The sequence below is a fragment of the Trachurus trachurus genome, assembly GCF_905171665.1.
Source record: "Trachurus trachurus genome assembly, chromosome: 4".
Lineage (NCBI taxonomy): Eukaryota > Metazoa > Chordata > Actinopteri > Carangiformes > Carangidae > Trachurus > Trachurus trachurus.
Genome location: NC_139898.1, coordinates 28,381,591 through 28,395,073, shown reverse-complemented (window position 1 = coordinate 28,395,073; position 13,483 = coordinate 28,381,591). Strand labels below are relative to the sequence as shown.

At 40.3% G+C, this 13,483-nt stretch overlaps 1 protein-coding gene across 1 annotated transcript in view; it reads left to right on the top strand.

Annotated features, from left to right (window-relative positions):
* The window catches only part of mccc1 (methylcrotonyl-CoA carboxylase subunit), a 28,562-nt gene extending 17,940 nt beyond the window's left edge, over positions 1 to 10,622 (top strand). Inside the window, exons 15-19 of the mRNA XM_083970720.1 lie at positions 949 to 998; positions 3,444 to 3,581; positions 7,385 to 7,492; positions 8,328 to 8,399; positions 9,680 to 10,622. Coding sequence (XP_083826846.1) covers positions 949 to 998; positions 3,444 to 3,581; positions 7,385 to 7,492; positions 8,328 to 8,399; positions 9,680 to 9,814 — 503 coding nt within the window. The 3' untranslated portion in view covers positions 9,815 to 10,622. The remainder of the gene's footprint in view (positions 1 to 948; positions 999 to 3,443; positions 3,582 to 7,384; positions 7,493 to 8,327; positions 8,400 to 9,679) is intronic.
* The last annotated feature ends 2,861 nt before the right edge of the window (positions 10,623 to 13,483 follow it).

Sequence of the window (13,483 nt, the reverse complement as noted above, 5' to 3'; positions counted from 1 at the left end):
GCGGTGAGGTATTGAAAAATATTGAGAAGGTCTTGAAAAAGTCTTAAAAAGGTATTAGAATTAACTTCAAGATTCCTGTATATACCCTGTTAATGTCGTCTTCAAAGACTTTCAGTTGGACAAACAAACATTTAAAACACTCAAACCAGTAAATATTGGACATTTTTACACAATAAAATAATTTAAATAGTAAAATGTTGCAGATTTATCTTGCATGCACTAGACAAATCATTGACTCGTGATCATTTTGGCGCTAATTGAAGTGACAGGAGTGAAAAATGTGTGTCTGAGAGAGGATGATGACGAAGCCACTCCGCTCCTCCGCTCCTCCGTGGTCGTCACTCAGACAGGTGAACGACATTAATCATCTGGAAAGTCTGTTCTGCCTCAGCGAGTGTTTGGTTTTACGTGAACACACGACACATGTTGCAGCTCAGCAGCTTTGTCATCGTCTCTCTCAGCGTGTCTGACGTCCTGTCGAAAAAAAACTTCCCTAAAACTTGAAAACGATGCAAAATAAAAAATATAAACACATCAGTCACACACAGAGAGCTGCACTAACCGGCTTATAAACAGTACATATCTGTAACACACACAGATGTGCATGGATTTCTGAGTGTTTTGAGTATATGTGAGGGCTAGGACGACGACGTTTAATTAGTGTTGCATTAGTTAGTTTAGTTTTAATAAGCAGATGAAGCGGCGTCGGGGGTTCGGCTCGTAACTGTGGATCTGTTTCGTTTAATGAGAGTTTGAATAATTAAGTTTGAGGCTGGTCGGGTCTGCGACAGTTTGTTAATGAACTCGTATTCATTATTCAACGTTTCTATTAAAAAAACGTAGCTGAGAGGCCAAAAATAAGTCGAATGGCTGCTGCTGCTGCTGCTGATCTGTGTTTCTTTACTTTCCTTACTTGTTTGCAAACCATTTCTCATCTTGTGTCTGTAGAAGTCGACGTGGTCGTCAAGTACAACAAAGATGGCAGCTACGGTATCCAGGTGAGCTGGTTTTTCTTTTTGTACTGTGTCATTATTTACTTTATTATGTCAAGTTTGTTCAAGAAAATGAGCTCAACGTCACTTTATTTTGTAATTCCTTGGTAGCAATTAAAAGGCAAAGTAAACAGGGCAGACTGGGGACAGTTGCAACAGTTTTGTTTTTTTTTTTACTTGAGACTATCTGGACTATCAAACTTTAACATATTAAACTTACATGTGTCTGCTAATGAGCCATTTAAAGATGGTGACATGTGACACAAGAATCCAGATGTTGCAACATATTAAACACACATTAAATTTCACTCATTAACTTTAGTTTTTTGTCTCAATAATCATATTATTGCTAAAATATGCATTGTTTTACAATAATACAATAGTATTATTTAACAGTCGGAGTTTGGTTTGCAGCGGAGTACATAGGTCTTGAGTCAATGTGCAGATGTTCCTGGTGATATTAAAACTCAATAGACAATACAAAATATTTTAATTAAACATGAAATAAATTGAACTTTTTTTGTCCCATAGAACAACAATAGTTGCTCAGTTATTTTTGGGAATCATTTTGTTTATCTAGATTCTTTAGCATCAGTCTCTCTCACGGTCTAAATGGCTGTTCTGTTGAATAACATTAATAAATTGTGCCTATTTTGAGCTAAAAATGTTTAATTTTATACATTTATGTTTGCTTATGCACTTATTATGCATATTTAAAATAAATTCTTGAAATTTAGAAACAAAACTGTCGTGGTCTGGTTTGATATGGTTGCAACCGTCCCAGCCGTGACGAAATATGATATCATGTGCCAGCTGGACATGGCAACTCATTTATCAAACTTGCGTAGAATCTGGTGCAGATTCTGGTGTTTGCAGTTTACTAAACATAGCCTAAGTGTTTGAGAAATAACAATTATTGCCGTGAACGCGACTCTATAACCGTCAGCAGCACTGATGACACGGTTCGGCTGATGGAGGGATGTGAAACACCGGCCAAATCCCTGCTGACAGGTGACAAAAAACCCCAAAAACCTGGACCGGTAGCTATCACACCGGAGCGCCTCGTCTCCTCCTCAGTCGGGGCTCTGGTGTCCGGCAGAGAAAGAGGCTGAGCAGCCGTTCATCATCACTCTGTTGCAGGATCACGGAAGTTTCTGTCTGTGATCTAACAAGACTGTAACAGATCTGTCAGTGACCGTTTCTGTTTCCACAGCTGATTCATGAGCATCTGTCACATCGTGGTTTTTAATTCACCTCATTGCTCAAAATCGTGTCGAGTTAAAGCAGAAGTAAGCGATCCGGTGGTTTTGGCTAACTTCCTGTCAGCAGATGGAGTTAGCAGTTCCCGCCCTCGTCCCTACGTCACCACATTCACGCGCATCCCTTGGCTGCACACACAGAGAGGACTTCCCCTTTATGCCGTTCTCTCTCCTCATTGGATAAAGGTTGTAGGATACAAGGAAAGTTTTCTCCTCGGCTTACAGCAGAGCAGAGTGACTGACAGACCCGTGTTTCAGACCAAACATTCTATGTAAGTGATTTCCGTCGGAAGATATAACTATTTAAGACTTATATTAACACAAACATTCCACTTATTTCTGCTTCAATAATCATTCTGACACAGCAGCACATGTTCTACGCTGGTTCAAATGTGCGTACACCTGGTCAGAGCTGCGTACCCTATGCTCACGTTCATATTGATAAATGTAGATTCTTGCGGTAGATTTGGCGCACACCCATCTTTTTTGGTGTGCGCACGTTTGATAAATGAGGGCCAATGACACTGAGCCATGACAAAAATACAGCTCATGAAAAAAAGCAACTTTCATACCTCTAAGACAAGTTTGTCTCAGTACGAGCAGCAGCAGAACCGTCCCCCGTCTCCCCTGCGAGATGATGATGATAATGATGATAACTGCATCAAAGTATTGATTTCACATTGATTGCATCAATCAATATCAATCAATCAATATCCTTTATTTAACCAGGTAAAAACTCATTGAGATTTAAAACCTCTTTTCCAAGAGTGACCTGGCCAAGACGGCAGCACACAACAGCTCAGTTGCACATCACACAAGACTCAAATAAAATACAATCACACATTTCAGAAAAACATGATTAAACAACGCAATAGCACAGTCCGATTGAGCTCAATTCTCTGTCTATTATAATTGACCTGAATTCACCCAGAGTTACAAGATGTGTCAGTTTCAAGTCCTTCTGCACATCATTCTAGGTCGACGGGGCTGAAAATGTAAAAGCCTTTTTGCCCAGTTCCGTTCTCACTCTCGGGACCTGCATCTGTATAATGTCCTGAGAACGCAGGCCATATCGGCTGAGGTTTCTGCACATGTGTACACACAAATATGTAGGCAAAAGTCCATCCAATCACTTTGAAACGTGTAAATGAAGAGTTAACGAGCAGGCGAACCTGTGCTTCCTCTCCGTCAGGTTGGCGAGGAGTTGTTCCACGTGACCGGAGAGGTGGAGGTCGAGGGCGGAGCTTCATTCCTTCACTGTTCGGTCAACGGAGTGAAGTCTCGTCCCAAACTGGTGATCCTGGACAACGTGGTCCACCTGTTCTCCACGGTGGGTTTGATACATACATATATACAGTATATACACAGAGATAATGAAGCCGGTGAAGCAGAAATCATCTTCTCACGTCCGTGTTTAATGTTTATAGCAACAAGAAAAATAATTTGATTTGTTTAAAGTATGAACTTTGGGCTGCAACTGATGTGTTTGATCCATTAAAGCAGAAGTGAGTGATATATTTGTGTTAATATAAGTCTTAAATAGTTATATCTTCCGACAGCAATCACTTACATAGAGTGTTTGGACTGAAACACGGGTCTCTCAGTCCCTCTGCTCTGCTCTGAGCCGAGGAGAAAACATTTATCGTATCCTACAGTTTTTATCCAATGAGGAGAGAGAACGGCATGCAGGGCTGTGTGTGCAGCCAAGGAACGCCGTGAATGTGGTGACGTAGCGACGAGGACTGTTATGGTGCGTTCAAGGAAACTCGTATTTTTCCGACCGTGAAGTGGTACCAGTTCGATCTGGTACGAGTTCACCGGTCGGAAGTTACGAGTGGCCGTTATAGTGACTTTCACCGGTAAAACAGGTCGGAAAAACACGAGTGGGTTGCCTGGAACGCTACAAAGTCGTAAGTTGTGACTTGAAGCTGTAATTTACGATTTCAAAAGCCTGCCTGGAACGCAGCATTAGCGAAAACGACCGGATCACTCACTTCTGCTTTAAATACAGAAACATGTGCATCTAAGTGTCTAAGTGAGTGGGAAATTAACTTTAAATTTCCTCTTTTTCCATCAATTCATTCATTTTGATTGATTCCATTCATGGTATACATTCTACACATGGTTGCACATATTTACATAATGAACACATTGTCACCATGAATGAAAAGGAGCAGGATGAAGAAAACTTATAGTACCTGCCCCTCTCTGTTGTTATAATTCAGGGATGCAAACAGCGCGCCGAAAAGCGAAACTCGCTTTATTCATGACCAATTAGGTGACTTGTGTGAATCGTTCAGATCTGAAGAGTTTTTGTTTTTGGGAGGGGGGGGGGGGTCTCAGCGTCTCAGCTGGGGGGGGGGGGGGTCTCAGCTGGGGTCAGTAAAATGTTTTTCTAACAGGCTGACAGTGACAATCACGTGAAACTGAGGCGAACTCATTCATGGTCGTCTCTGGTTATAGCCTATATGTCCATTACACACTTTTAGGCCTTAAAATGTCTTAAATTTGTTGAATTATTGTGTTCAAGACTTAAATAAGACAGCTCTTAAATTTTCGTATGCCCACCATGGGCGAGCATTTCGCTCGCATTTGCCCCTAAAAAAAAACAACAACATGTGTGAACCAGGAAAATCACAAAAAAGAAAGAGCACAACCTGCGATTGGTCAAAAACTACAAATCCCACAATTATCTGGCCTCAACAATAACAGTAGTTAGTGTAAGTAAGGGAGAGTGGAGCTGTCGGTGAAAAGAGGAAACAATGCCACGTCTGGTCCTGTTCTATGTTGTTCGTTCACACCGTCACCGTTTATTCGTTACGTCCGCGGTGTAAAAGGCCGTGACGCAAAGACGCGATTAGGCGCGAGACGCGGTAGACGCGACTTTTTTTTTTTGCGACGCTACACCCGATTGTTTTATGGCGACGGGACCTTCGCGTCTTCGTCTATTTCATCGTGTTTGGTGGGAAGACCCAAAGGGGCTTCCCACTCAAACACGAGGAACGCTTTTTTTTCGCGCGAGCTTTTACGCGCAACCAAACGCGAGATACGCGAGATAAGCGAATTAGCGCTCGTTTTCACTCGTTTCAAAAAAAATTCACGAGCCCGCCTATTTTCACTACAACAATTTTTTTTTTTTTTTTTCAAAGGAGGTTAAATCGAAAGCAACTGGACTTAGTTATTTACTTATTATAACTAAGTCCAGTTGCTTTCGATTTAACCTCCTTTGAAAAAAAAGTCTAGGAAGACGTTTCACCTTCATCCAAGAGGCTTCATCAGTTCATGTAGCATCTGACCAGGCTGGGACTGGTCCAACTATCTGGTGTGGAGACTCAGTATAAGTCCAGTTGCTTTCGATTTAACCTCCTTTGAAATACTATGACCTGGACAAATGAGAATATGCACAGGCCTACAACAACATTTCTGCTCTCACCAACCATGGTTGAGGTCACAACGCTGCGCTGTAGCTGCTCTGGAAGTCCGAGACGTCTGAGGCCAAACGCCGCCGTCGCTTCTGGTCCATGAGGCGAGTTCCGGGCTGATGAGCTACAGAGACTTTAGAGTCAAAGAGGACTCACCGTGGAGCCGCTGCTGTCTCACAGCCGCCACCGACCCCTAGAATAAAACACCACCGACCCCTAGAATAAATTTAATTTAATGTAAACAGATTGCGCTGATATGCATCATGTGACAGCGGGGCAGAGCTGCAGCTGCTGTGCTGTGATGGACCTGATCAGACTGGTGGTGGTCCACAGTCAATCAGTCCCAGAGCCTTCCTATTCACCTCCAATGTAGACGCGACGTGCGCGCTCGTTACCCAAAGCGGCGCGTATCCGCGTGCATTCGGTGCGACGGTGCCGCCGTTTTCCCCCCGTGCATGTCCGTTGCTGTGTCAGGCAGGTGTCTCCCACGGAGCTCTGCCCCGTTTCAGAGGTGAAGGAGAGACGTCGCCTCCGCGATGTAGAATGTGTTCAATTAAAGTGAAACTAACACATTATATAGGCCTATATGTCCATTACACACTGAATGGGATGTTAAATCCCATGTCTTTATTTATTCAGTTTATTTTAATAGTAATAATTATGACTAACATTCAGTGAAGACCTAAAAATCAGTATCTCCAAAATTGAAATATTGCAATGTTTTTTATTTTTTTTAAAGCATTTTTAATATAGAAATGTTGGCCTTCTGAAAACTGTCCATCTATATGCACTCAATACTTGGTTGGGGTTGAACTACTGGAAATAGACTTTTCTGTGATATTGTTAATGGTGAGGCCCCCCCCCGACAATTCCTCTCTTTTTTGGTCCTGACCCGTTTGCATCCCTGATAATTACATTGGCTTACTTACACCAATATTATACTCTATTTCAAAATATTAAAGATGAAGAAACATAGTAGTGACAAGAAAACAAACAAAATATCATTGGACACCACTCGTCTATTTTTTTCTCTTTCTCCTCCTTCTTTTTTTGTAGACGCTTATCTTTTCTTTTTTAAACATTTTGAGACATACTTGTACAACTTTTCAATTCTTTGCTTTGTGAATGCCATAGTTTTACACCAGCAACAGAAATACACGTTTGTTTTAAGCTTAGCCTTGCAAATGTATGTTTAAAATCAAGCTTCAGTCTGTCTGTCCCCTTCCTCCAGTTTGAACAAGTTTTGTAAATGTTCTGCTAACGATCTGTTCTTTGCTTTTAAACATTATTTTTAAGGTCTGAAATTATTTTATATCGCCTCTTAAACACAAATATATTCACTTTATTATCTCAAAACAGCAAATATACACGTCAGAGGCTGGAGCCACAGAATATTTGGCACTTTAGTTTAGAAAGATTTACAGTAATTCATTTATTTCAAACGTTCAACATTAAACATCTTAACTGGTTGGATTTATGGGACTGTAGATAAAAGTCCATATTTATTTCTGTCTTTGAAGCTCAGCGGTTTTAAATCTGTTTTTTTTTTTTTTCCAAATGAGAGAATAAGTGGAAGCTACAAATTCACACTTTTCCCAGTCGGGTTGTTGCAGAGAAGTTTGTCTCCACCTGTCGCTGCACAAACTGTCTGAGGACTGAGACGAGTTATTAAACTGTTTCTTCTCCTTCTTCCTCTCCTCCTCTGCTGCAGGAGGGAAGCGCCGAGGTGTCGGTGCCGGTGCCCAAGTACCTGGCCGGTGTGAGCGGCTCCGGGGCTCAGGGAGGAGCCGTGGCCCCCATGACTGGAACCATAGAGAAGGTGAACTGCTGCTGTTTTGTTTTTTTGCCAAATTAGTGGTCGCACGTGTTTTTTTTCTGGATGTTAGAGACATTTCGTATGTTGCGGATAAGGTGATAAATAATTTAGATTTGTTGTATTTCTCCTGGTTTCATATATTGAGGTTATAAGATATGCCTATTAGTTAAAGCCCCGTTATGTAACTTATTTGGCTTTTTATTAGCAAAAATCAAATGTTGCTTTCATAAATACGTATTTCACTGAAGTGGAATCACACCCGCATACAAATGAAAGCTTTCTGGTACCTTAGAATGAGTTGTTACAAGTCGTTACAAATATACAAGGAGGGGCGCACCGAACCGAGGCGGCCATGTTGCATCGCCATTTTTTACGTTCAGTGTCCGTTGTCTGTCTGATGTCTGCCCGATTGCACGTGAATGCAACATCAAGAATACGTTCAGATATGCAACCGCACCGCTAGATGGGGGGAATTCCTACATATTATACCTTTAATAATAACTGCACTCTTCTTATTGGCTGAGACGTGCGTAACATGATATGTACGTATACTTTGGTTCATGATCATTGCCCCTTTTTGGGATATTTTTATTTCCTTCCACTGGTGGAAACGGACTTCCATAATTTCCCCACAATTGTTTTTCATTCAAACAAAATAATAATAATATTAATAATAAAAAACCCTCAAAATTGAAATAATCGAAACAAAATGTTTTTTTTTTTGTTTTTTTTACCCAGCTGCTTTTTAGCGTTTAAAAAATAAAATTATTGCATGTTTGTTTAATTAATGAATTTATTCCAGTACAAACATACAAACAACCTGGTGTGTTGTGTTCAGGTGCTGGTGAAGGTCGGAGATAAAGTGACTGCAGGAGATCCACTGATGGTCATGATCGCCATGAAGATGGAGGTGAGACACACACACACACACACACACACACACACACACACACACACACACACACACACACACACACACACACACACACACACACAGGTCAAAATTTACTCCGTTACAAGTAAAAGTAGCTTAGTCAACATGTTACTCGAGTAAGAGTAAAAAAGTACTTGCTTTTAAAGGTACTTAAGTATCCAAAAGTAAATGCTTTTAAATTTACTTTAAGTAAAAATAAGAGTACGGTAAGAGTAATTATTTTTTTTTCACATCAATGAATTACTATATTTTTTTCTAAATGAATTTAAGGACCTTTTAACTCTTGTTTCTGAGAATGAACTCTTTGGAACTACAGGGGTTAAAGTAATCCGAGCGGACGTGGCGGCGCGCATTCGGTTTCTTTTTGTTTTTTTTGTTTTTTTTTTACCGTGCATGTCCGCGGTGCACCGCTGCACAGACAAATAGCAGAGCAAACGGGCCCTTGAATGGCTGGTCCAGACCCCTAGATTAATGCCTTGAGATTTGTTTTTGCTCCCCACTAGACCAGTTCTGAGGTCAGTTTAAGTTTCATACACTCCAGCCATTCTTGCCTTGTTGCCTTACAATGATAGGGGAACCTTAGTCAGTAGGCCTACTCAATGTTTTTTTTTGAAACAGAGTACACCAGAATGCTTCATTTATTTTCTGGGGGGGGGATGCCCCCAGACCCCCCTACAGGGATTTGGTGACTCACCTTTTTGACCACTTCAGAGCTTGCAGGCAGTGTGCATCTTCAGGTTTATGCATATGCAGAATCATTTATTGAAGAATCAAAGAAACAACACTTTTAGAACAAGGTTCCTTCATCAGGTTTAAAATACAAGGCAAAAATGACGACAATAATGCACACTGGACGAAGGAACGCTCAGTCAAAAGATTTTTTTTTTGCTTTAACCCCTGGAACTACCTGCACTGATGTGCTGCTTTTAGGGGTCAGGGTTTCCTTCTTTGACAAACACAGCTTGTGTCCAATAGGATTTTAGAAAAAAAACCTAAACCTGAAAGTAACGAGTACTTTTCAGCCTTCCTAGAAATTAACTCGAGTAAAAGTAAAAAATATTTGTCTTGGAAATGTATTCAAGTAAGAATAATAAGTACCAAAGAAATCTAATACTCAAGTAAAGCACAAATCCTCATAAGTACAGTACTTGATTACATTTACTCCATTACTGTCCACCACTGCACACACACACACACACACACACTCTCTCTCTCTCTCTCTCTGACCTCTCGTCCGTCCGTCGTCTCCCCTGCAGCACACGATCCGAGCGCCCAAGTCCGGCGTCATCAAGAAGGTTTTCTTCAGCGAGGGCTCTCAGGCGAACCGCCACGCCGCGCTGGTGGAGCTGCAGGAGGACGGAGAGGAGAACGGGGACGCCGCCAGCCAGTGAACGCAACACCAACCACACACACACACACACACACACACACACACACACACACACACACACACACACACACACACACACACACGGAGAGGGGCGGAGCTAGTTGCTGTGACAACCAGATTAGATAGATAGATATCTCATCGTATCGTGTGTCTGGGAGCGAACACCTTCTACCTGATTACCCAGAATGCATCTGGGGGTCAGACCTGTCGGACCTGAGTCACACACATCTGTACTGTATCTGTTGCCTTTCACACATCGGAGCGTTGCCTTCATGTTGACGTCTGTATCTACCTTTTATTTCTTTCTTTTGTGTTTTTTTTCTGGGTTTTCGCCAAACTTTTCTTTTCTCTTCTCTCCGCGGTGTCGTGTTTCTTTCCCTTTGTTTGTTTAGTTAAATGCACTTGGATGATGTCGATTGCCTGATGTTTTGTTTCGTTTTGTTCTCTGCACTCTGTGTGTGTGTGTGTAACTTCACTGTCTCTGTGTCAAAAAAAAACACACGTGAGACAAGATATCGAGCAGGTGAGAAGTTTAAACCGTCAGTGGATAAAAGAATAGTTACTGATAAATGTCTCACTTTAAACAACCTTTAAATGTTCATCCTCTTCCTCACATGTTGCATTAATTTCTGTGTGCTGCCTTCACTGTCACTGCTCATTGAAAAAAAAAAAACACAAAACAGATTTCCACTACATTTCCTGCATTAAAGGGATAGTTCACCATTTTGGCAAATTGGCCCATTGCCAGAATCCCTATAGTCATAGCAGTAGGTTCGTTACCTTTAATTGTCGATGCAAGCTATTTTTAGAAAGGCGGAGCAGAGCCGTGAGCTGCTCAGAGCTACACTACAGAGGTTGATGGGATTTCTTGGTTTCCCTCATCAAACTCATCAAATACACAATCCAACAACTCCAAAATGTTCTGGTGGACAAGTTGTGACCTGCACATTCACCACGCTATGAGATAATAACAGAACGTTACCAGACAGAGTTGTTTTAGAGGTAAATTCATGCAAAACTGCTGATGCGCGTTGCCTTCAGGGGCAGTTTTTCAGCAAGAAGTCTCTGCATTTACCTCTATAACAACTCTGTCTGGTAACGTTCTGTTAGAGTTTGATGAGGGAAACCAAGAAATCCCATGAGCCTCCGTAGCGTAGCTCTGAGCAGCTCACGGCTCTGCTCCGCCGTTCTAAAAACAGCTTGCATCGTCAATTAAAGGTAACGAACCTACTGCTATGACTATAGGGATTATGGCAATGGGCCAATTTGCCAAAATGTTGAACTATCCCTTTAACCAATGAGCTGAAGGTGTGAACCCTCTCCTACCACGTGTATATACTGGAAAACTCTGCTTGTATTTAAACACGCATCGTTACTAAGGTTTAGACTGACACATGTTGAAGCTGTGTGGGTTTATTGAGCAGTGATGCTGAAAGAGAAAAAAAAAAGGTACATTTGGTATATTTTTATCAGGGGGAAAATGTTTTGTATTTGGGTTTAAAACTCTGTCACGACTCTGTAAAAGAAAAAAAAAACAAGGGTTGTTATTTAGAGAAACACTCCAATGTGACTTCATCCACAACTTTATTATGATAAAACTTTTTGAAGTCACCAGATTTGGCTCAAAATGAAATCGCCACTTTGAGGATGAAAAGTCGGTCAGCGGGAGCTTTCAGCCGACAGATGGTTGGTCAGTGTGTAAATCCTCCGTCATGTGAACTTGACCCGTTTCTGTCGATCCCTCTTGTTCTTTACTAACCGTGTGCTGCTCTGAGGCCTTGTCGACTAAAACTCATGTTTATTTCCTGGATTATTTTGTAGATACAGTAGCGGATGATTTTTATATATATATAAATATTAAAAAAAAAAAAAGATAATGATGATGATGGTGGTGATGATAGTGGACCGGGGAGATACTGTAATAAAATTTTGTTCAAAGTATAAACAGCCTCATGTCGTGTTTGTTGAACGTCTCTCTTTTTTTTTTTGGTGAAACAGACTGAAACAAGTTGTTCAAATCAATGTGTGTTTTAGAGACGTAAACAGCAGGTCAGACTGTGAGGTCGTCATATTCATCTGAAGTAAATGACCAGAGAAACGTCTTTTATCAAATTATTCAGAGCTGTGTGAAATAATTATGACTTTTTATATCATAGTTATTACAGAGTTTTTTTTAAATCATAATTCGGACTAAAAAAACCCCTCATAATTGGGACTTTATTTCATGAATTTGACTTTTTATGTCTAATAATGAGTTTTTATCTAATTTTTGATGACTTGCCTTAGCAATATTTTTATTTTCTTCCACTGGTGGAAACAGACTTCCATAGTTTCCAGTGTTTCATTCATAAAAATGTGCATCACAGTTGTTTTTCATTCTAACAAAATAAAAAAAACCTTCAAAGATGAAATAGTATATAAAAAACAAACAAAGCTGCTTACTTTGCTGCTTTTTATAAATCAGATTACTTCATGTTTGTTTAATTAATGAATTTATTCCACTTTTTTATCACAGTCCAGACAAACTTAACTCGTGTAAGTTATTTTTCTTACCCTTTGTTTGAACAAAGCTTAAAATAGCTGAGTTCCCATCACATGAACTCTGCAGATTTAACATGGTCGTTACACAAGTTAATTGGATCAGTTGATTACTTCCTGCTCTCACTGATATAAAGTCCTAATTGTTTTCTCTCCCTCATTAACCACATGGAGATTCATTCATTCATTCATTTATTTATTTATCAGTCCTGAGCTGTTTCTTTTTCTTCCTGTTGTTTTGTTTAGTTTTGATCATTTCACAGATAGACAGAGTACTCAACCCCAGTACTACAGTAAGAGTACAAATACTACTGCTCAAAATTTACTCTGTTACAAGTAAAAGTAGCTCAGTCGACATGTTACTCGAGTAAGAGTAAAAAAGTACTTGCTTTTAAAGGTACTTTAAGTAAGAGTAGGAGTAAATGACTAATTTTTCACATCAATGAATTACTATATTTTTTTTCTAAATTAATTTAAGGAGCTTTTAACTCCTGTTTCTGAGAATTAACTCTTTGAAACCAGCTGCACTGATGTGCTGCTTTTAGGGGTTAGGGTTTCCTTCTTTGACAAACACAGCTTGTGTCCAATAGGATTTTAGAAAAAAAAAAAGAGCAGACCTGAAAGTAACGAGTACTTTTCAGCCTTCCTAGAAATTAACTTGAGTAAAAGTAAAAATATTTCTCTTGGAAATGTATTCAAGTAAAGCGCAATAAGTACCAAAGAAATCTAATAGTAAAGTAAGTACAGTACTCAAGTACATTTACTCCGTTACTGTCCACCACTGATTCCACTTCAACAAAGTCACAGATGAAACTCTTTTGTTTCTTAAAAATGTCTTTATTTAGTAAATAGAACTGCATCTTCATAAACATGAGCTATAAGACAGATTTACTGACAGGAGGACGACAGACAGACAGACGAACAGACAGACAGGTGTCAGTCAACTGAAGAGTGATGATGATGATGATGATGATGGTGGTTTATTAATCCTCCGATGAGAAGTGATGAGGTGATGAAGAGGAGGGAGATGCAGCAGCAGCAGCCACTACCCGGCTGTGTGAAGCTGCTGCTGAGTCACTGAAGCTGCTACACAAACCGATCACTTGACATTTTAATTTAGATTCCTGTTTCT